This window comes from Hypanus sabinus, chromosome 15 (assembly GCF_030144855.1).
Source record: "Hypanus sabinus isolate sHypSab1 chromosome 15, sHypSab1.hap1, whole genome shotgun sequence".
In the NCBI taxonomy this organism is placed as follows: domain Eukaryota; kingdom Metazoa; phylum Chordata; class Chondrichthyes; order Myliobatiformes; family Dasyatidae; genus Hypanus; species Hypanus sabinus.
This window is the reverse complement of record NC_082720.1, coordinates 41,840,488-41,865,996: the sequence shown is the minus strand read 5'-3', so window position 1 is coordinate 41,865,996 and position 25,509 is coordinate 41,840,488. Positions and strand designations below refer to the sequence as shown.

At 38.7% G+C, this 25,509-nt stretch overlaps 1 protein-coding gene across 1 annotated transcript in view; it reads left to right on the top strand.

Annotated features, from left to right (window-relative positions):
- LOC132405150 (glutamate receptor ionotropic, delta-2-like) overlaps positions 1-25,509 on the top strand; it is a 497,754-nt gene that overhangs the window by 459,054 nt on the left and 13,191 nt on the right. Inside the window, exon 14 of the mRNA XM_059989852.1 lies at positions 9,161-9,327. Coding sequence (XP_059845835.1) covers positions 9,161-9,327 — 167 coding nt within the window. The remainder of the gene's footprint in view (positions 1-9,160; positions 9,328-25,509) is intronic.

Below are 25,509 nucleotides of genomic sequence, written 5' to 3'. Positions count from 1 at the left end.
ACAAAGACATCATTGCAAGAAAGTTTTATCTGTCAACATCTGAAGTCGTCATTCCAGAAAATATTGAGGTGCATTAAAGAAGTCAGCTAAGATCTGTTTAGACTAATATTATGTTGTTTATTAATATGCTGGGGATTTTTTAAGGAAGTTAAATCAAAGTAAATTTATTAACATAGTACATAGAGTATGTGTTACAATATTGTACTATAAGATTTATTTTCTTGTAAGCATTTAGAGAAAATAAAGAAATTCCATAAAATGCATGAAAAACTATACATAAAATAAAAACTAACAATCGATGTGCAAAAGAAGACAAACTGTGCAATTAAAAAAACTAATCTAAGAACATGAATTGTAAAGAGTCCTTGAAGGTGAGTCTGTAGGTAGTAGAATCTATTCGGAGTTGTGGTGAGTGAAGTTACCAAGGCCAGCTCAGGAGCCTGACAGCTGTAGAGTAATAATAGTTCCTGAACCGGTGGTGTAGGACCTGATGATTCTCTTCTCCAGCTGATGGTAGTAATGAGAAGAGAACATGGCCTAGATTGTGGGGTTGTTTGGTGACAGATGCTCCCTTTTTGTGATACTGCTTCATATAAATGTATTCAATGGTGGGAAGAAATTTGCCTGTGATGGACTAGCCCATATTCACCATTTTCTGTCATCTTTTCTGTTACTGGGTACTTGTATTTCCACACCAGGCTTTTATGCGGCTGGTTAGGATATTCCCTGTGCATCGATGGAAGTTTGCCAAAGTTTTTGGTGACATGCTGAGTTTAGGCAAACCTTTAGGAATGTAGGGGTTCTACTGCACCTTATTTATGATGCTGGTCCCAGGACAGATATGTCAACATAATGGAATTTAAAGCTACTGACTCTCTCCACTTCATGAACCTCCAGCTTCTTCCTCCTGTAGTCAATACACAGTTCACAGGGCTACAGGGGTTCATAAAGGTCTGGATAAGTTGAGTCCATGTTTTAGAGTCTTAGATAATTATAGCACAGAACCAGGACATTCAGCCAATCCAGTCTATGCCAAATTATTATTATACCTAGTCCCATCGACCTGCTCCTGGACCATACCTCTTCATACCCAAACTTGAATGTTGGGATTGAACTTGGTTTCATCAATTTTGTGTTCAGGTTATTCCACACTCTCACCACCCTCTAACTGAAGAAGTTTCCCCTCATGTTCCTTTAAACGTTATAATTTTCACCCTTAACCCATGACCTAGTTCTAGTGTCACCCAACCTCAGTGGAAATAGTCTGCTTGCATTTATCCTATTTAAATCCCTCATAATTTTATATAGCCCTATCAAATCTCACCTCATTCTCTTACAGAAATGAAATCCTAATCTATTGAACCTTTTCCTATACCTCAGATCCTCTACTCCCGGCAATATCCTTGTAAATTTTCTCTGCAAACTTTCAGTCTTACTGATAACTTTCCTGAAGGTCAGTGACTAGAACTGCATAAAGTACTTGAAAATAAGCCTCACTAATATCTTATATATCTTCAACATCACATCTCGACTCCTTTACACAATAATTCAATTTATGAAGGCCAATATGCCAAAAGCTCTCTCTTCAGCTTTTTCTAACCATGACATTACCTTCAAGGAATTATTGATCTGCATTCCCAGAGCCTCTGTTCTAACTGCACTCCACAGTGCCCTACTGTTCACTACTGTAAGTTCCACCCTGATTTCTCCTCCCAAAGGACAACACCTCATGCTTGTCTGTATTAAATTCCATCTGTCATTTTTCACCTTATTTTTCCAGCTGGTCCAGATTCTTCTGCTAGGTTTGATAGCCTTCCTTACACTCCCCTACATGCCAATCTTGATGTCATCTGCAAATTTACTGATCTAATTGTCTACATTATCATCCAGATTATTGATATAGATAATAAACAGCAAGGGACCCCAAACTGATCCCAGCAGTACACTACCAGTCTCAGGCCTCTAGTCAGAGAATTTACTCCTGGTTAACTGAAAATTCAGCAAAGTATCTGCAGAATAACTCTTGTTACTTGAAATGGAACCCAACAAATGCACTAAGTGCAGGCTAGCCATGTAATTGTACTTCATCCAGTGCAATCTCACTACATGATACTGCTGACCAGAAGCAATCTGACACGTTGAGATACAGACAAGAAAAAATTTGTAGATTCTGGAAATCCAAGCAAAACACATCAAATGCTGGAGGGACTGATCAGGCCAGGCAGCACCCATGGAAGAGAGTAAACAGTAGATGTTTCGGGCCGAGACCCCTCATCAGAATACAGACCAACCAAAGCCAGTTCTTGATGGTTTAATATTCCATTTGAATATTACAATGTTAGTCTAAAACTCTGGCGGGCATTTGCACAGATATTTCATATGGCTACTCTGTAGCTCATCTAGTATTAACTAATGGGTCTGAATTCAAATTGGTTGCACTTTACAGCAAACCCTGATCCTGTCTCTGATAACACAGATAATAATATTTTATTTTCTCTGATGCAATAATAAAATAATTTGTGGAAAGACAAAAAGCAGTTACAATAGCAGCAGAAATAAATAGAGTCTTAAATAGAGAAAGTGGATGTGATGACGATCAGCATTCAATGCTCATTCCTAACAGACCTTGAGAAGCTGACAGCAAACCACTGCTTAGAGTTTCTGGTGAAAATACTTCCATAATGCTGTTGGTTAAAGTATCTTATTTAGGAACAATGATGTTGTCATATTAGATAGCGTAGGATGTGGTGGATTAATAGATTAGTTCGATTTGACAGTTTTCCTCTTAATTCACTTTTGTAGCGTTGAAAAGTTGAATGATAGCTCAGAACCGTGCTGGTTGAATGATTAATGAACTGGTGGGGGAAAATGCTTGCCATCGTGGTATTTCTATTGCAAATAACAATATTATACAATTATTTATCAGAATGGATCATACATTTTCAAACAGGTGGAATACAGTTTCTCTGGAAAGTCAAATACCATTTGAATATTTATTTTGTTTTGGATTTGTTTCAAGGAGAATGCTTTTCTTTTTCTCAGTAAAAGATCCAGACATTTTTGTTGTAATTAAATATTCAGAACAAATTAGATCCAAACAAATCAATGGAACTAGAACTGCTGCAACAGAATGTGTTGTATAGAAAAGTAACTACAAAGGAAGAGAAAAGGAAAAAAGACCATGTCAATGATTGCCTAGTCACAAACAAGGGAAAAGCTGCAGATGCTGGTAATCCAAGTAAGACACAAAATGTTGAACACAGCAGGCCAGGCAACATCAATGGAAAAGAGTACAGTCAACATTTCCTTAAGGCCATAAGACATAGGAGCAGAATTAGACCTTTTGGCCCATTGAGTCTACTCCACCATTCAATCATGGCTAATCCTCTTTTTCTTACTCAGATCCACTCCTCGACCTTCTGCCTGTAATCTTTGATGCCACATCCAATCAAGAACCTATCAAGTTCTGACTTAAATACACCCAACAACCTGGCTTGCACAGCTGCTTGTGGTAATAAATCCCACAAATTCACCACCCTCTGGCGAAAGAAATTTCTCCACACCTCTGTTTTAAGTGGATGCCCCACTATCCTGAGGCTAAGCTTCTTGTCCTAGACTCTCCCAGCATGGGAAACATCCTTTCCACATCTACTCTGTCTAGGCCTTTCAAAATTCAAAAGGTTTCAATGAGATACTCCCCTCATCCTTCTGAACTTCAGCGAATACAGACCCAGAGCCATCAAACATTACTGATATGATAATGCTTTCATTCCTGGAATCATCCTTGTGAACCTCCTCTGAACCCTCTCCAATGACAGCTCATCTTTTCTTAGATGAGGAGCCCAAAACTGTTTACAATACTCAAGGTGAAGCCTCATCAGTACCTTATAAAGCCTCAGCATCACATCCCTTCTCTTGTATTCTACACTCTTGAAATGAATGCTAAAATTGCATTTGCCTTCCTTACCGCTGACTCTCCTTACAAGTTAACCTTTAAAGTGTTCTGCACAAGGATTCCCCAAGTCCCTTTGCATCTCGGATTTTTGGATTTTCTCTCTGTTTTACAATAGTTTGCAAATTTATTTCTACTACCAAAATTTATGACCGTGCTTTTTCCAATATTGTATTTAATTTGCCACTCTCTTGCCCATTCCTAATCTGTCTAAGTCCTTCTGCAGCCTACCTGATTCCTCAACACTACCTGCCCCTCCACCAGTCTTTGTATCCTCTGCAAACTTGGCAACAAAGCCATCTATTCCATCATCTAAATCATTGATATACAGCATTAAAAGAAGTGATCCCAACACCGACCCCTGCAGAACACCACCACACACCGGCAGCCAAACAGACAAGGATCCTTTTATTCCAACTCACTTCCTCCTACCAATCAGCCAATGCTCTAACCATGCCAGTAACTTTCCTGTACTACCATAGGCTCTTAACTTGGTAAGCAGCCTCATGTGTGGCACCTTGTCAAAGGCCTTGTGAAAGTCCAAATATACAGCAACTGCTGCGTCCCTTTTATCTATCATATTGTGTAATCTCCTCAATGAATTAAACAGGTTCATCAGGCAAGTTTTTCTCTTAAGGAAACCAAGCTGACTTTGTGCTATCTTGTCCTGTGTCACCAATTACTCCACAACTTCATCCTTCAAATTGACTCCAACATATTCCCAACCACTGAGGTCAGGCTAATTGGTCTATAATTTCCTTTCTGCTGCCTTCTTCCTTTCTTAAAGATTGGAGTGACATTTACAATTTTCCAGTCTTCTGGCACCATGCCAGAGTCCAATGATTTTTGAAGGATCATTACTAATGCCTCCACAATCTCTACTGCTACCTCTTACAGAACCCTACTGTGCAGTTCGTCTGGTCCAGAGTGACTTGTGTACCCTTAGGTCTTTCAGCTTTTTGAGCACCTTCTCCATTGTGATAGTAACTGCACCTACTTCTCTTCCCTTAATATCTGGCACACTGCTAGTGTCTTCCACAGTGAAGACCAATGCAAAATACTCATTTGGTTCATCTGCCATCTGCTTGTCCCCTGTTACTATTTCTCCAGCCTCATTTTCTAGCAGTCCTATATCCACTCTTATCTCTGTTTTATTTTTACATACTTGAAAAAGTTTTTAGTATCCACTTTGATATTGTATGCTAGCTTGCTTTCATATTTCATCTTTTCCCTTCTAATGATTCTTTCAGTTGCTCTCTGTAGGGGTTTAAAAGCTTCCCATTTCTCTGTCTTCCCATAATTTTTTGCTTTGTGTATTCCCTCTCTTTTGCTTTTAAATTAGTTTTGACTTCCCTTGTCAGTTGCACTATTTTGCTACGGGTATTTCTGTGTTTTTGGAATACATCTATCCTGCACCTTCCACATTTTTCCCAGAAACTCAAGCCATTGCTGCTCTGCTGTCATCCCTCCCAACACTTCCTTCCAATTTACTTTGGCCAATTCCTCTCTCGCTGTTACCTAAGAGTTCTTTTATCATAAGCTCCCTAATCACCTCCGGTTCATGGCGTAACACCCAAACCAATGTAGATGATCCCCTAGCAGGATCAATAACAAACTATTCTAAAAAGCCATCTGGCAGGCATTCAACAAACTCACTCTCTTAAGATCCACTTCCAACCTGATTTTCCCAATCGACCTGCATGTTGAAATCTCCCATGACTGTCATAACATTGTCCTTTTGACACGCCTTTTCTATTTCCTTTTGTAACCTGTGGTCCACATCCCAGCTACTGTAAGAGGGCCTGAATTTAACTACTATCAGGATCCTTTTACCCTTACGGTTTCTTCACTCAGCCCACAAGGATTCAACATCTTCTGATCCTATGTCACACTTTTTCTACTCAATTGATGCATTATTTACCAGCTGAGCCACACCACCCCCTCTGCCTATTGGATGTTTATCTCCTAACTACAACCATTCTTCAGCCATGGCTGTGATTCAGTGATGGCTACAACATCATACCTGCCGATCTGTAATAGTGCAACAAGATCATCCACCTTATTTTTCATACTTCACGCATTAAAATAGGACACTTTGAGTACTGTATTTGCTACCCTTTTTGATTCTGCATCTCTAATGCACTGATACTCACCCTGCTGGTTGCAATTATGTCCTATCACCTGTCTGCAGTTCCTGCCTGTCTGACTGCATGCTATCTTTGCTTTTTTTTTACCTTCAGCCCTCCATGTTGTGCCAACCCATATAATCCTTAAAAATAAGTACTAAACCCACACTACCCCATAAACCTCCATTTTTCTTGCATCCATGTGCCTGTCCAAGAGGCTATTAAATATCCCTAATGTTTTAGCCTCCACCACCATCCTTGGCAAGTCATTCCAGGCACTCACAACACTCTGTGTAAAAAACTTACCCCTAATGTCTCCTCTAAACTTCCCTCCCTTAATTTTGTACCTATACCCTCTAGTGTTTGCTATTGGTGCTCTAGGAAACAGGTACTGACTATCCACCCTATCTATGCCTCTCATAATCTTGTAGACCTCTATCAAGTCCCCTCTCATTCTTCTACGCTCCAAAGAGAAAAGTCCCAGCTCTGCTAACCTTGCTTCATATGACTTGTTCTCCAAACCAGTCAACATCCTGGTAAATCTCCTCTGCACCCTTTCCATCCATCCTATCTTGAGTCCCTTCACTCTGATTCCCAACCTCTGACAAATTAGTATAAACCCTCCCCAACAGCTCTAACAAACCAGCCTGTGAGAATATTGGTTCACCTCAGGTTCAGGTGCAACCCGTCACTTCTGAACAGGTCAAACCTCCCCCAAAAGAGATCTCAATGATCCAAGAACTTGAGGCCCTGCTCCCTGCACCAGCTTCTCAGCCACTCATTTATCTGCCATATCACCCTGTTTAATCCTCACTAGTGTGTGGCATAGACAACAATCCAGAAACTACTACCAGGGAGGTCCTGCTTCTCAGCTTTCTGCCTAGCCCTCTAAATTCCCTTATCAGGATCTCTTTGCTTTTCCTTCCTATGTCATTGGTACCAATATGTACCAAGGTATCTGGCTGCTCTCCCTCCCTCTCCAAAATGCTGTGGACACGATCTGAAATGTCCCTGCCCCTGGCACCTGGGAGGCAACATACCAGCTAGGTGTCTCGTTCATGCCGAAATCCTTCATCAGAACTGGAAAAGAGGATGAGTAGTCTGTGTAAGAAAGTTGGGGGGGGGGGGGGGGGTGGTAGAGCCACAGTGTGATAGGTGAAACTGGGAGGCGTGAAGTGAAGAGGATGTCATTGGTTGTCATTGTCAGTGACATTTGTAAATTAATAACTAAGGTCAATAAGATAATTCAAATTATAGAATTCAGTCCTGTGGTAAAAGAAATTGTAATTGGAGAAATAATTTTAAAAGTTTTATTAACTCTAAATGCTTTGATAAATGAACATTTTTAAAACTGTTTGGCTTGAAATCTAACATAAAAATAAAAACTGCTAAAAATACTCAGCAAGCCAGGCTGCAGTTGTGGGTAGAGAAACAGAGGTAATGTTTTAGGTTGAAGACCCTTAACCAGAACTGGAAAAGAGACAAAAGAAACACATTGAATTTCAGGGATGATGAAGCAACACTTCACTTGTGAGCCATTAACTGCATCGAATGTTCCCAGTGCAGTTTCCTCTACATTGATGAGTCCTGAAGTAGATTGGAGGAATGCTTTGTCGAGCACCTTTGCTGTGTCTGCAACAAACTGTTGATCAATCTGCCACAATAAATCTATTCTGAGGTTGGAGGAAGAACACCTCATATCTCGTTTGGATAGCCTCCAAACTGAAGGCATGAACGTCAATTTCTCTAACTTTTGGTAGTTCCTCCCAGTCGTCCTCTGTACTTTTTCCATTCCACTTTCTAGCTCCCATCTTACCCCATCTCTTCTCATCTATCTCACCTGGTGGTGGAAGCTCTCAAATGACGGTAGAAATTGCAGAGAATTTAATTTTAAATGTGGTGCCTAATGGGGTGAAATGTGAGGGCCAACAGAGCTCATCCTCGTTCTATACGTTGGGAGGGGGGTTGAGAGCAGAGACATCGCAAATAGGTGAGATGTGGTCTGCTGCTTTTTTTTTACCAATGATAAAGGGAAACCTACAGTTCGTGAAGAATGGGGGCATTTCAAAGGACCTGCAGAGGAAGTCTCATCAGTGGAACAAATGCGAAAGATAGGGAGGAATTATGTGAATGTAATTAACTTCTTACAGGAGGCAGGGTGGGATGAAAGTCATCAAGGTAGCTGTGAGAAATTACTGTATAATAAATATAATCTACCCATGACTATTTAAATTACATATAATTAGGCTAGCATTTCTAGTAATGGACATCTTTGGTTGGATGAAAGTAGGGAGTCTGCAAGTGTGATGTCACTATATGCTGCTTCCCCTGCGACATTGTCAAGTTTCGAAAGAACTCATAATGAAACATGCCATTGCTGCAGCAATTCACAATGGTGTCATGTGCAATTTCAATGACAGTCAAGATCATGTGGAATCACTTTTCATGATTGCATATGGTCCAGTTTGTCTTTGAATAAAATCATTAATGCAAATATGACCTACTATTTACAGCTACAGACAGATGCTGGCATCATGCTACTGTTGTTGTTCATACTAACAGTATTTCTATTACTTTAATATGGTAGTGAGTTGGAATCTGACATTTTATTGCTTATCTCAAACCAAATGTCTCATTAATAAGCCTGAAGTTACAAATCCCCTTAAGTTTGCTACTGGCAGAAATATAAATATTCCCTGTGCTTAGTTGCCTTCCTAATAAAAGTATTCATTATTGTCTGAGTCACTGGATTGAAAACTGGCAGTTCTACATTGCAGGATTATTTATATGTATGAAATGTGAAGATATATAAGGAAACTAAAGTGTGTCATTAAACATTTGATACATCTACTATTGTAAAATGCGGAAAATATGTAGATTCCATCTCTATTAATTCACACATTTTACATTAGTTGAATTTGAAAATTAATTATAAACTATAACTTTTTTAAATGTAAACATGGGGGCATTATTCTCTGTGTGTTATGTGAATGTGCTAGTGCACCATCGTATGGTTTTTGAAAGCCATAAATAGGACTGTTTATTGTGTAATCCACTTGGTAACACACTTTCATATTTAAAGGTGAAGTCTGGAAATTATGCATTCATCTGGGATGTTGCAGCTCTGGAGTATGTTGCAGAGAATGAACCTGACTGTGCCTTTGTCACAGCAAGGAATTCTAAAGTCGATAGAGGCTATGGCATTGCTCTTCAGGATGGCAGCCCTTATAGGGACATTTTTTCACAAAGGTAGGCTTCTTCTGTTACTAAACACATTAATTTTGAATACAGTACACACATTCTGATATATAAGAAAGTACTTTATACAGTTTTCAAATTAAATCACACTGTATTTTATTAATATTTTCCAATTTAACTGAAATATGCATGTATCAATTTAAATGTAAGTTAGGCAGCACAACATGTATTTTATTTTAGTGTGTTTGGCAAAGAAATACTAGGTTGCTCAGAATATCATTCTCAGAATGCTCATTTGTGTAAATTCACAAAGAGGAGATTTTTTATTTAATCATTTTCACTTGTCAGCTATGATAGCTATCAAAACTACCAAGAGGCGCTTTTTTCTTGAATCTACCATTAAGAAATCGCAGTTACCAGCCTGGGATTCCCATGCAAGCGTGTGCAAATGCAGAAACTATGAACTTCTGCACAGTTGATGGCTGGTCAGCTGTACTTCAGTGCTCCGGTCCTCATGGTGTCCAACAAAGTCAGGCAAACTTCCACAGCGTTCACATTGAATTAGGAAATCTAGTAATGCTGGTCTCCATGAAAAATACATGAAGCTTTTAAGTTTACCAAATCAGTTATGTTAACTGAAGGCAGATATAAATTATTCTACAGAAGATTTTTTGTTAAATTTAACATAGTTAATCCCTGAAAAAGATCTAGTGGGCTGCCAGAAGTATACGAATCAAGAGCTCTTGAAAGCTGAGGGGATAATAGAGTCATAGTTGTAGAACGTTACAGCACAAAAACAGACCTTGGGCCCATCTGGTCCATGCCAAACTATTAATTCCCATTCGGATATTTCCATACATGGCCTCCTCTACTGCCGTGAAGAGGCCAAACTCAGTTTGGAGGAGCAACACCTCACATACAATCTGGGTAGTCTTCAGCCCCTTGGCATGAACATTGAATTCTCCAACTTACGGTAATTCCTTCCCTCCCCTTTCCCCCATCCCAGTTTCACCCTGCCTCTTCCTCCAGCTGCCTATCACCTCTCTCATGATTCTGCCTTCTTCTACTACCCATAGTGCTTTCCCCTTAGATTCCTTCTTTACCTCTCCTGCCTATCCCTTCTCTGCTTCCTGTCCCCCACCCCTTAATCTTTCCTCTGATTGGTTTTTCACCTGGCACCTACCAACCTTCTCCTTCCCCTCCTCCCCTCACCTTCTTTATAGGGTCTCTGCCCCCTCCCTCTTCAGTCCTGATGAAGGATCTCTGCCTGAAACGTTGACTGCTCATTTCAACAGATGCTGCCCGACCTGTTGAGTCCCTCCAGCGTGTTTGTACGTGTTGATTTGCCCACAGCATCTGCAGTGTACTTTGTGTTTTTAATCTGCATAGTCCCATAGACCTGCACCCAGACCATAGCCTTCCATACCCCTCTGATCGACGTACCAATCCAAATTTCTCTTTAAGTGTTGAAATCAAACCCGCATTTACTACTTCCGCTGCCAGCTCATTCCACGCTTTCACCACCCTCTGAGTGAAAAGGTTCTCCCTCATGTTCCCCTTAACGATTTTAATTTTCACCCTTAATCCATGACCTCTAGTTGTAATCAAACCCAACCTCAGTGGAAAAGCAGACTTGCATTCACCCAGTCTCTATTCCTTATAATTTTGTATATATCCATTGAATATCCCCTCATTCGCCTACGCTCTAGTGAATAAAGTCCTAACCAATTCAACTGTTCCCTATATCTCAGGTCCTGAAGTCCTGGCAACATCCTTGTAAACTTTCTTTGCACTCCTTCAATCTTAGTGACAACTTTCCTGAAGGTGGGCGACCAAAAATGCATACACTACTCCAAATTAGGCCTCACCAGTGCCTTATACAATTTCGACATAACATCCCAACTCCTGTACTCAATACTTATGAGAAGGGATTGGATCGTTTTTTATTTGGAATCACCCCATTATAGTGATTAATCTGGCTACAAGCATATTCTTCCCTTCTTGCTGTATGATTGTTTTAATTGAACAGATTGTAACTTGATTTTTCTATGAAATATTGTTAGTAGAAATATTACAGATAAAGTTAATAAGAAGAATCTACATAAAATTCAGTGTGTTGTACTCATTCAATACAAAACCAAGGGAGTAAGATGGTTTCATCAAACATAGTTTGGGCTATATTATGAACAATTTGTATAACTCCTGGAACCCCATTATAAAAAGGACATTAAGTCATGGAGCAGTTCTTGCTGTATTCTGAACAAATGTGGTGAGAGCATGACAATCTGGTTATGGAGAAAAGTCTAAAAAGGCTTCTCTGTTTAGAGGACTAATATAATGAAATTTGAAAAGGTAAATATTGAAATAATGTGCCAACTGTGTTTGCAAAGTAGCACTAACATTATTCACTGTATATCTGCAATAGAATTACTGAGGGGAAATTAAAATAAGGCTTAATTGTACATGGGTTGCTTTAGCAGTGATTATTGAGAGAATAATTGAATACCGGTTCACAGTATTTGTAAAAGAATAATATGATAATGCAGGGAAAGGGCAGGAAAACTAATTAGAACAGATGGCTTCGGTCAAAGGGAAAGCACCAGATTTGGCAAGAATGACGAAACTGCAGTCATTTCCTTTTGTATCAATTTCCTAGAGATGATTTAACCCTTATATTACTTTCAAGAATGCTAAACTACAAATAAGATAAAACCCTCCGTTGTTGGTGAGCATCAAGAAATACGATCAAATGCTGGATTTGCATCAGACAGTTCTGCTCTATAAATTTTGAATCAAGATTAATTTGTCATAGGTAAATATCCATGATAATGAACCTTTTCAAGTGTCCTACCTTGAAAAGTTTTAGTGGTTCTTAAAGAAGATGGGTGAAAACAAATATAGAATATTTTTAATTAGATGATTTAGCAATTGTAATTATTTATTTACTGATTATTAATACAAAGTATCTAATCATAATAATGTTATTATGTGTTAATTCCTGGGAAGACTATGAAATATAGAAAGTGCTGCAGTAAGGAGAACAAATATCTGTCAAGATTACAGCCACAGTAAATATACATTTTTCATAGCAAGGCTGAACTCTTTTGTGACTTCAGTAAGGTAGATACTAATTTCAGTGCTCTCATGTTTACCGGTGCCATTTTATCAGCCCTTAAAGGAATTATAACCACAGAAAAGCATAATTATATTTTCCTAATGCATCACCTCCCTTCAGTGTGCCTATTTCTCTTTCAGGCTACTCCTTGCTGAGCTTCAGTTGCACCATAGCAACTGTTGCCTGGTTACATGATGAATTATTTTTAAAAGTTGCTTTTGCTAGTCTATTTGTAGAACCTACTTATATTTTTGGATGTAACACACATTGGATTTGTTAGTGAGGTTGTCTAATTTGTACTCACAAAATTTATAGATTTTTCTTCTTTGTTTAGACTGAGTAAAGAAAACTGATGGATCGTTTACTTTTAAATATTAAGACTATTGTCACATACAATGGATAATGAAGCTGCAAAAATAAGTGTGTTTCTACTTTAGAGATCAATTAGCTAAAGCTATTATGATACCCTTTTTATCTAGAAAGCTAATTGTCTGTGATCTTTAGCTCTTATACTAGATGAGACATTGCAGCATCAGGTTCACTGATAGCAATGCCAATTCTCATCCAGGTTCTGACAGACATAAATGAGAGAAAAATAGACAAGCTTTTGAACATACAGCATTCCTGGTATTGCTGATGAAAGATGCTATGAGGCAGAACATTAGTGGATCCAGGAAAAGACTAGGCTCTGGATGTTTCAGGGCTCAGGGTGCTTTGGGAATTCTTTATATTTTTGTGAGGCACAGCCAAGTAAAAGAGATCAGAATTATCAAGGTTGGAGTGCTAAACTTCTTGCGTAAGATTACATGTGGCTAGTGAGTGCCTAAGATTGGCAGGTGTTACCACAGGAGTGCATTGACTCTGGGGCCACTCGGAGGAGCATTAGCCAGTGAGCACAGTGCGACTGATGCATACTTTCTTCTTGTCAGCAAAACCAAGATATAGCAGCAGCTTTAGAGGAAAGTAAAAATTCATGTTAAAAAAAAACAAAATGAAGAGTCGAATGTATTTGAAAACCATGTTCTTTCATACCATGAACCACATGCGCTGTTTGCTGCAATGTTCCATCCTGCCTAAAAATTGTACTGAAAAAGACCATTTTGGACAGGCTGTGTGCTGCTGTATTGTGTACTATGTCTTAAATGTATTCCCAGTGAAATGCAGGGTGGATTTGACAACCAGGAACGGCTGCTATGTAATTTTGGTATGAACAATATAAAATTACGTCAAGGGTACACTTTTAAAGTAACATCTGTTAGACTGTAATGAAGAAACACTGTGAGGAAGAAGGTGAAATTCATATGATTGTGAGAGTTTCCAGGAGACTGAAGATAGCAGGAAACATCATGAATTTATTGTATTCAAATCTATTGAAAATGTATTGCTAGTTATTGACATAAATTGATAAATCAATTATATCATATGCTGTTCATCCTATAAAAAATAAATAATAAAGAAAAAAATCCTGTAGAAGGGAAACCTACTCTACGGCATTTCCCATCATTTTATGCATTTCTATAAAAATGAAGTAAACTTGAGGGATTTTTCCACGTCACATGAGGATCTTCATGCATGAGGAGCATTAGTTTTTAAAATACCAATTTGATGTGAATTTTATGGGCTAGTTAACAGTACTTTAGGACACAATAATTTAACATCAAAATCCTCACATTAATCTTCCTCTAATAATCTGCTGTGAATGGCATTTTTCAGTGGCATCAGTTAGAGTGGTATTACTGTTAACTGTATTTAAAATTAAAGAACTTTAGATTTTATAGTATAATATTCTAAGGAAACTGGACCAAACTAAATTAAAATTGAACTATTTAAAATTTAACCACAAGTTCCTAAAGAATACCCATGTGTAAGCAGAGAACTGACAAGGTTGAGGCACCTCAGTGGTCATCTTCAGTTTCATTTTAACTCTTCTTCTCCCTCCCACAAAGAGGTCAAACCTAAGCTGGAAGAACATTTCATATTCTGCTTAGATAGCTGATAAACTTTGAAATATCCAATTTCAGGTCAACCTTCTCCTTGGTGTTCTCCATGCACGTGTGAAGGCACGCACAGTCACACAACTGTTCTCCTAGGTTTTCTCTCCCTTTGTTCACTTCTCCCATCCCCTTGTATCTATACATGGCTTCATCTGTTCATCGATCCCTCCCCACCTGTTCTGCCTCTCACCTATCAGCTTCTGTTCCTTCCTTGCCTCTTACTGCTAAATAATGGAAATCTTGTGGCCTGTCCCCTAAAACCCTCACTAATTTTTATAGGTGCACCGTAGAAAGCATTCTTCTAAGGTGCATCACAACCTGGTATGGAAGTTGTCCTGTCCAAGACTGAAGTAGCTGCAGAAGATCGTGAACCTAGCCCAGCACATCACATAAGCCAATCTTCCATCCTTGGACTCACTTTACACCACACGCTGTCAGAGCAGTGCTGCCAGGATAATCAAGAATAAGTCCCACCCAGCTAACACACTTTTTGTCCCACTTCCCTCCACGAAAAGGTTCAGGAGCTTGAAGATATGTGCGGCCAGATTTGGGAACTGCTTCTTTCCAACTGTAATAAGACTGCTGAACAGATCCTGACCCAGATCTGGGCTGTTACTTCCAAACATCCAGACCTGACTTGCACTACTGTACTTTCCCTTTTCTATTTTCTAATTATGATTTATAATTTAAATTTTTATTATATTTCCTTCAATTTGTTCTTCAGGGAGCATGAAGCGCTGAAACAAATATCACTGATGATTGTACGCTTTAGTATCAATTGTTTGGTGACAAAGTATTTGTATTTGTATTTGATATGGAGAAGGATCTCAGCCAGAAATGGCAGCTTACTCCTTTTGCCCCTGTACCTGTTGCTCGACCTGTGGAGTTCTTTTAATAACTGCAACCTTTGACATAACCCCTATATCAAATGTTCTGAGAGAATGTGCTCATCTGCATTCTTGAATTTTGAGATCTATGTCCATCAGGATCCAATACCTTTTCTGCCCTGCATCCCATCAATATGGCAAAGTTATTTTCACAATTATCAAATGCTCCTCTTCCTTCTGTATTTGTTATCTGATAGATAGTTCCCATTCAGTGCCTTTGTCATGTTACTCATTACAGTTATCATTATTATGTCCGTCTTTCGGTGATCCTATTTTATTTATTTATCTTGTTCAAGTTCAAGTTCTGTTTATACCATCAAACAAAACAATGTTCCTCCAGACCAAGGTGCTCAACTAAGTACATGTAACTCTCACACTCAACATATAAAGTAATATTACTACAAGTAAGTTAACAAATAATAATGTGTGCTTACTTCACAAGTTAACAAGTAGCAATAACGTTACCAGTACTTAATATTGTAAGTCATGAGACCTGTATGGTAGCATGGAATTCAGTAGTCTTACAGCCTAAGTGAAGAAACTGTTTGTCATTCTAACAGTTCTTGTGCTAATGCTACCGTACCTCCTGCCCGATGGTAGGAAGTCAAAGAGATTGTTATGTGGATGGGAGAGATCATTCAGAATGGTAAGGGCCTTGGGTATGGAAAACTCTGGTAAAATAGCTCTGATAAGTGTTAGAGAGACCCAAGAGAGACCTATTTATAATAAAGGAGAAATTTACCTTCAGTCTCAGCTTTACATATGTTTTTTGATGGTCAGCAATGATTGTCCATCAGTAATTGCTTTTGAGAAGATGATGGTGACACGCCATCCTGAAATGCTGCAGTCCATTTGGTGAAGCTAATCCCTCAATGCTATTGGAAAGGAGTTTGGAGGTTTAGATTTGGCAAAAAAAGACTGTGATATATTTTCCAAGTGAAATCATAACAGGACTTGGGGGGGGGGGGGGACTGAAGGTGATATTGTCTGCTTCCTTGCCTTTGTCTTTCATGATGGTTTTGATCATGGGAATGAGGTTCCATCAGCTTAGCCTGAGAAACTGCAGTAGCTGGTACTGTTGTGCTTTGCAACACCAAAACATAAAACTAATTACAAGAAAAAGTCTGAAGCTTGAAGATGTGTCTTAGTATATACAGTATACTATATAATACAACTACCGTATAGGTATCCACAGCATAGTAAAATTTAAGTTGTTCTATTTGGGCCGAAAGAGTTAATAGCTGTATACAGTAATATCTTTCCTGACCAAGGAGGACACTCTGCTTGACAGGTGAGACTTGTGGCCGTGAAACAATCTCAGGTTCTAGGGCTTCCTCTGTGGTGGCTGTAGGAGTTGGCTCCGGGACTGCAGGAAGTAATTCTGACAGCTCTTGGTACCTTTTTCTGGACATGTTGGCATTCCAAACTGTGCATGGCAATCTGCTCAATCTAATGATCAATTCCACACCACCAGACAAACTTTGACCCGATGCTTTTATTTTGACCATGCCTAGATGGCCAGCACGTAGCTCCAACACTTCAGTTCTTAGCCTGTATGGTACAACAACTCTCAACCCCCACAACCTTTGTCAAAGGCAAATTCATCCTGGCGCAGGTAAAAATGGCAAAGCTAGGATCTATGTTACACATTCCAATCATTTTGTGTGGTCATGTAGACCTGAGACAATGTTTTTTCTTCCCTTGGTTTCCCTTTGGATCATCTCTGATGTAACAGGGAGACTTTCAATTTACATTAGGGAGAATACATCAAATAGAGTGTCCTGTTTTGTAAATGTTTCAGGTATTTCCTTTTCCAAAGGTAAACGGAACAATCCATCAGCATTTCCATGACTAGTTGTCCTCTCGAATTGATCTCGTAAATGTGTCCTCCAAGAAATAGAGCTCATCATAGAGTCATGCTGCTGCTGTTAATGGAACACTCAACTGTGGATTGAAAACTGGACACTGCTGGTCGATGATCAGTAACAAGAGTAAACTCTTGCCCATACAAGAACTGATGGAAACATTTTATACCCCAAACCAGACTCAAAGCCTCACTGTCAATCTGTGCCTAGTTTTTCTCTGCAGCAGTAAGGGAAAGTGACCCAAAAGCTATCCATGGGCGTTTACTTCCGTCTCTCATAACGCATGACATAACTGAACCTATACCTTGAGGTGAAGCATCACAGGCAAGCTTCACTGGATGATGTGGATCACAATGTGTGAGTACAATAGCTGACATTACCATCTCCATTACCGTTTTGAGTGCCACCTCACACTGCTCTGTCCATTGCCATTTCTTCCCAATCTATAGTCATGAGCTCAAGGGGTGGAGCATAGTAGCCAGGTTTGGCAGGAACCTGCTATAGTATTTGACTAATCTTAAAAAGGATGGACCATAACAGCATCACACTCTTTAACCTTGGGACATCCACCAAAGCTTGAATTTTCTCAGCACACTTGTGCAATCTTTGTGCATTAATGATGTGACATAGTAAGTGATATTTGGTTTAAAGAATTCACACTTATTGTGCTATGCTCAATATCTTCCAATCTTTTTAACACTGACTTGAAGTTTTGCAGATGTTCCTTCTTATCCTAAACAGTAAGAATGTCGTTATCCCCAAACACTGAATGCCTGGGCAGCTGTCGAGCACCTGGTCCATAGCTTTCTGCCAAAGTGCAGGTGTAGATTATTTTTTTCAAAAATAAGCCTATTATAGCAATAATGCCCTTTGTGAGTGTTAAAGGTGAGAAACACTTTGGACTCTTATTCCATCGCCATCTGAGGGTAGGGCTCAGCTAAGTCCACTTTGCTGAAGTGTTCACCTCCAGAAAGGTTTGCAAAGGTATCCTCTATCCTGGGCAGAAGGAATTGATCTTCTTTTAGTAATAGTTTGACGGTGATCTTAGAATCACCACAAATCCTGACACAGCATTCTTCTTGGCTTTTTGGACTGTCAGCATTGCCCATGGGCTCCACTCAAACTTACAAAAAATTCCTTCAGCCTCCATGCGATTTAGCTCTTGACTACTTTATCACAAGTGATGCAAAGAATCAAAAGGACTTTGTAAAACTTGTTTGTAACATTTTCACTTAATGGTATTTTACCCTTCATATGTTTGAGTTTTCCAATGCCATTTTTGAACACACTAGTGGCATCATCCAGTGCCTTTTGAAATTTGTTTTCAGTTGAATCAATAGCAGGGGACGTGGCATGCAAATAGTAAATGGATCTCCAATCAAGTTGTTATTATCTCAGCCATTCATGGCCCCCACAACGCTGGCCTTCTTGTTTTTACCAGATACAAGACCAACGTGGGTTGTTGTACTTCACTGTTAGGAATGTCATTCCCACAGTAGTTATCTTTTCTCCAATGTAAGTTCTTAGTTGAATACCTGCAGGCTTCAGTTCCGTATCTTTGAAATATCATTCAAATTAATTTTCTAAAATGACTGGAACAGCCAAGCCCGTGTCCAATTCCATTTTAATTTATTTAACACTCACTTCTGGTATAAGCCAAATTGCTTGTCTATTGTTAGTTTTCATATTTTAAATCTCAAAGCTACTCAGTCCTGTGTCACTCTCATTATCAGGTTTTTCCTCAAAACCTGCAGGTTAGTGCTATTTTGAAACAGAAACTTGACTTTTTCTCTTTTTCTCTTCCCTGAGCAGTCTATTTATTTTGTCTGGTGACATGATGACGTATGCCATTCATATACTTCATACGTAACCATACAAGAAAGAATGCTAACTCAAACAATATATTTACAATTTTACTCAAATATTACTGAAATATTAAATACACAGCAGGTACATACTGCAGCTCCAATGAGCTGGTGATGGAGGGAACTAATGCTCAAGGATGAGATACGAACCAAGCAGCCTATTTTGTCCTGGATGTTGCTTGGCATCTTGAATGAGATTAAAGCCCAACTCCTACAGACTGTTCTGTCATATTTATAGCTTGTTTCTTGTAGATGATGGAAGGAGTTTTGTATATCAGAAATTCGGTCATTTGTTACAATATTTCAAGCCTCTAACCCTTCACTAATAGCTATATTAGTTGTGTGACTGGTTTAATTCAATTTATTGTAAATGGTCACTCCCAGGGTGTTAGATTCACTGATGGTAATGGCACTGTATATTAAGATTAAGTAATTGAAATCTTGGTGGAGGTGTTCATTAGCTGAAACATTAGATGCAAATATTACTCACCACTTATTAGCTCATGCTTGAATATTGCTAGGTCTGGTCAGGTATGGACTGCTTCATTTCCTAAGGAGTTGTGAACTTTTTGCATCATCAGCAAACACCGAACTTCTTATTTACGATGGAAGCAAGGTAATTGAAGAAACATCAGGCATTGTTTGGGCCTCCTGGATATGGGATTAACACCAACAAAGTCACTTTCCTTTGTTACAATAATCGTTAGAGTATTTTCAGTTGCTACCAAAGACTTAGTTTTACTAGGATACCTTAATGTTGTACAGTGGATTCAGGTTAATTGGGCCATTGGTTAATCAGGGCAGCTGCTTATTTGGGAGAAATCTAAAAGAACAAAAACAATTTGAGAAAATAGCTGGGATTCCCTTTGCATATGTGAGACACTATGCTGCTTAATTGGGACAGGAGACTGTTGCCAAACATTTTCTAATTAGTGTCAGTTGCATGTCATGAGGCTGTTAGACACTGCACCATGCTTAGAGTGAATGGTTTTTAAATGGCGTCACTTGTGTGCCTGTGTTCAAAAACCAATGATTTTGTCACTGATAATTGGGGATAGTCAGAGGGATAATTCAAAACTGTACTGTTTTGCTCACTGCGATTTCAAGCATTTGGCCCTGGAGATGCCAAAAACAACTGGGTATGAAAATGGAACAGTTTCACTACAACAAGAAGTTAGGTACTATGAAGAATTTGAAGAAATTGACAATCATCTTGAATGTTACAATTAAAGTGAAGATTTGGAAGATGCAATTATCAAAAGCACTGTTTGAAGGCAGTCCACTATCTGCACTAGCTGTCTGTGCTGAATTTGATCACTTATAGTCAATCAAAAGAGCACGTCAGTTCCTCTGTTGATAACTATTTGGAATTAATACACTATTTTATAGTGCTGTAGTAATTTATTCTGCATTTCATTTAAAAACATAAATTTTTACTCAGTTAAATGGTAGCTGATCTTTTTTGTACCTTTTTAACTATTTCCATGAAACTTTCACCAATTGGGGCAGTTGCTTATTTGGGTCAAAATGTGCTGGTCTCAATGTGTCCCAATTAACTGGCATCCACTGTACTTGGCTAAATACCTTGGTGTAAGGGACAATCATTCTCATCTCCCAAGGCGATTCAGTTCCTTTATTCACACTGATTGTGATGAGGCCTAGAGCTAGATGTCCCTTGTGAAACCCAAAGAAGAGATTTGTGAGCAGAATATTAGTGTATAAGTATTGTCTAATAATACTGTGAATGACAACTTACGTCAGTTGTTTGACTGAAAGCAGACTGGGCAGTAATTAGCTGGACTGGATTTATCTAAACCTACCTGTGTAACTATTAGTAGTTGGCAGGGTTGCAACTAAACTGAAACAGCTTGGCTTAAGGCATGATTCATTCCAGACCTCGGAACTTTATACAACAATGAAGATGTTGTCTAGTCCCAGTCACTACTGTATTCAGTGCTCTCAGTTAGTTCTTCTTACCATGGCATGCACTGGATAAAATTGGCTTGATGGTAGGGTTCTCAAGAAGAAACAATGAAGTATCACTGAGCCCTGAATATGAATGCTAATACTTGTCTTCAGCATTCTTATGTTGTACCTCACCAATGTTAAGGATAGGAATATTCTTGAATTCCCCACCTTCCATTATCTGGTAAATTGGACAACTTATTAATGACAAAATGCAACATGACCACAGATCTTTGATCTGAACTATCGCTTAGCTCTATCTGCCGTATAGTACTTCGATTACATAACAGATACAAAGTCCTGTGTTGCAGTTTCATCATTTGGCACCTCACTTGTAGTACGGTTGGTATTCTCAGCACTTTTCCATGGACCAGAGTTGATTCTGTGGTTTGACTATCACTATAGAAGCTCAGTCTCCCAGTTTCAGATGTGATGGTGCACATTTCTGAAGGATGCAGTCAAGGTCAAATTGTTGGAAATTCATAACAGCTTCTCAGCACTTTAATCATGGAGCTTGAAATTCCATTGTTAAATCCTGAAAAGTAAAACGCTGTTTTGTCTGGTTTAGAGCAAAATAGCACACACGTCTAGGTACTGTATCAGAGCATCCACTGGGAACCTATCTCACTTTAAACTGGAAGAGAATTTTTTGTCCCCTTAAGAAATGGGTACAGAGGCCACAGCCTCTACTGGACTAATGCCAACAGCTATATTAACATGTAACATCAAGTGTCCAACCCTCCACCACCCACACACCTTTACCCCTAAATTCTACCCCAGCCATCATTACAATCACATTCTACCAGCGCCAGGCACAAGTTTACTTGTGTCTTGACAGCTTCATAACTCCTTTGGTTTAATCTATGAAAAGACACCCTCGGTGGAACCGCGCCCTCTCTTGGCTGAAGTCACACTGTATGCAGCACATCAAAGCAGTAGGAAGCATAATGTTATTTCACTTCACCAAACGTTTGAGCATGGCTGGTTTTGCTCACTCAATTCTGTGCAAAGATCAGACTGTTTCTGAGCTTGTCAAATATTTGTTTAACTGGTTTGTTGACACGGTGGTGTTCTCAGTAGCTGTAGGATGAGAACATCATTTTGTTGCTTGGCTAACAAGGACTAATTTACAAAGTTAGAGGCTTTTAAAATTATGTAGTATGACATTGGATGGCAGGGTGGAGATACATCTCTACCAAATGAGGTATAAGGCACTCCTTCCATCCACTAGCCTGCAGATCACCTGCAAAGTATAGCATCGGCTTAGCCCTCCACACCACTAGGAAAATTAATTGATAAATATGCAAAATTAATTGTTATTGCAAAAATTTAGATAAGAATAATCAGGGGCTCCTGCAATATTAATTACAATTAATATTGTAATCCGGGTGACACAAAGCCATGGGAGCAGGCGGTGGATGGTCGTATGAGCAGCCGGTGCATCTCACAAGTCCTGTTTATGCGACCACTGACGCCAGGCAGACAATCTCTGAGGAGTATTGATAATGCCTGGGGTTGTCCATCTTGTAAAGCCACTGCCCAGAAGAAGGCAATGGCAAAACACTTCTGTAGGAAAGTTTATCAAGAACAATCATGATTATGGAAAGACAATGATCACCCACGTCATATGGCACAACACATAATGAACGAGTATAACATTAGCACAACTATTTATTGGAAAAAAATGGTTGTAAAAGTTTATGTAGAATTTAATTCTCTGCAATATAATTTTATTATTTAAATCTCAAAGCTCTTTGCTGATTTTTTTTTTATTTTAATAGGACAGCTGTGTATTGGATATAAGACTAATTATACAGATCATATCAAGATTTGATCTTTGATATACACTATATATAATGTGGACTGACTTTACTTTTGATACCAAATTAGGGCTGTTAATTATGTTATTAACATATCTTTTTTTTTATTTGCAGCTGCTCCCTCTTGTTCATTTAATGTCAGGTTGCCTGAGCAATATCATTGAATGTACAAAAAGTGTAATGAATAAGCTCATCTGTATTTTACTATCTAGTTTAAACAATAAAATGTGTACACACCACTAGGAAAATTAATTGATAAATATGCCAAAATTAATTGCAATGGCAAAAATTTAGATAAGAATAATCAGGGGCTCCTGGAAATGATTCCTGAAATTGGAGAATTATTATGTGAGGAACAATTAAGAAGATTGGGTTTTAAATCCCTGGAGGCTAGAAAAAAAATAAGGAGTTTCATCTTTTGAGGAGGTTTGACAGGGTAGATGGTGTTGTGAGAATGTAGGACTTTTTGGCATGTTTCAAGACAGTTGAAAATGTGGTGTTGGCAGCTTACAGCTCTTTCACAGGGAGGCAGCGTTGTGCAGCCTTTCCTGGCATAAATTCAGCAATTAGTTATCAAAAAAATTATCACTGTAAAGAAATCCTGAAAATGTTACTCATTCGGATGACGTGAGGTTTTAATTGCTGCATAACAATCGTGTAAATCTAAAAACGTAATTTCATTTGTACAATTATTCCTTCACGTAAGTGTTTCAGAATTCTATACTGCTGAGTAAAATAGATGAAAGGTTACTTTGAAAATGATGCTTACTATTTAATAGGAGAAAGATAAGGATGTATGACATCATGGGTAAATTTATAAAAATGTATTCTCCTAACTAAAAAGCAGAAAAGATCAACAATCACTTAACAACCAATCAGTCGCAAAACAATAGATGGAGTTTGAGCAAGTAGTATAATCTGCCCACTACAGGAATCCCTCACTTACTTTAATCTTTACAGTTGGTGAACAATATTAGAGCATTTCAGAACACAAACTGACAGCAGATTACATCATTACAGATTGTGCGCCAAGTACTGAGTGTTAATTATGATTATTAAGAAATCATAATTGATCTTTACCAGAATGTCTTCAATTGAAAGTCACATAACAGTTTTATTGAAACAAAAACCTCTAATTTTAATAGGTCATATTAAACATTAAAATGTATTGTTTTATAATTTTGCTTAAATCAAAAATGTTAAACATAGCAGAATTACAAGGTAACTGTATCCCAAGGTGATTATTTAAATGTTGTATTTAAATTATTCATAAGTGTGAATGCTGTAACACTTCATCAGAATATCACTGAATATTTATTTGCAACACAAATAAAGGTGACACATCACAGCAGACAATGCTAACCATACAAATTTATTTGAAAGATCTGCTGAGCCCTTTGGAGAGAGGTCAGAAAATGCATGTTTCTTAATAGTTATGGCACTATTGTCCTGGCTAAGTAAAAGCAGTTCTAATGCTCTCCACTCTATGTCTCGTGACAGAGCACAGTTTGATGCCACTAGGAAATACACTAATAATAATCGCAAGTCAGTTACAATTACCATCGCACTCTGAAAAAGGCACATGTATAGTACTTGTCTTATTTGTGCCATAAAGTGAGCTGATTTATTTTTTCAGAAAATACCAGTCACAGAAGTCAAAACAGAGCAAATCAGTTTATCTGTTCCTCATACCGCAGAGATAACTCACAATAGTCTTACCTTTTCTTAGGAGGAATTATGGAAACATGAACTAAAGCACAGAAAAAGCTGGAAGCACTCTGGGTGTCGGTCAATGATGTTAGAGGACAGGGGTGATCAGTATCTTGGACTTAAACTTTCCATTGGATGTACTAAAATACAAGGAGTAAATGGGAATGTCATGATGAAGGGTCTTAGCCCGAACATGGAGTGTTTGCTCTTTTCCATAGATGCTGCCTGGTCTGCTGAGTTCCTCCAGCATTTTGTGTGTTGCTCTGCAAATCACAAAGTGGTTATCGATTGAAGAATTGAATACAAGAACCCAGTAAATTTGAGCAAGAGTAAGCCATCAGGGCCCTTCAAGCCTGCCCCACAATTAGATATGATAATTGCTGCTCTGTGCTGCCTTTAACTCCTGGATTGCAACCGGGATTAGAGAACATGTCTTATGAGGAAAGGTTGAGCGAGTTAGAGCTTTTCTTTCTGGAGCAATGGAGGATGAGAGGCAACTTCATATGATTATGAGAGGCATAGATAGAGTGGAGAGGCAGCACCTTTCTTCTGCGGCAGCACTGACTAATGCCAGAGGATATCCATAAAAGCTGAGTGGAGGAATATTTAGGGGAGAATTTAGAGGTATTTTGTTTGCACCGAGCATGGTGGTTGCTTAGAATGTACTGCTGGAGGTGGTGGTAGGGGCTGATACAATGTGATATTTAAAAGACTCTTAAATCACATCGACATAAGAACATGAAGAGTTAAGGGCTATGTATGAGAGAAAGGTTAGAGTGATTGTGGAGTAGATTTATATAGGTTAGCCCAATGGTTGTGTTGAGTTGTTCTCCGATCATGGCAATCAATTTGCAAGTGTTTCATCACCATACAAGGAGACATCATCAGTGCGTTGTTCACTTGTGGGGAGTCCTTCAAATGCTTGGTCTTTATATATTTATCAATCAGTTGATTGGTCATCATTACAGAAACTCAACTATAACACAGGTAGGGAGTTTTGTCGCTGATTGGT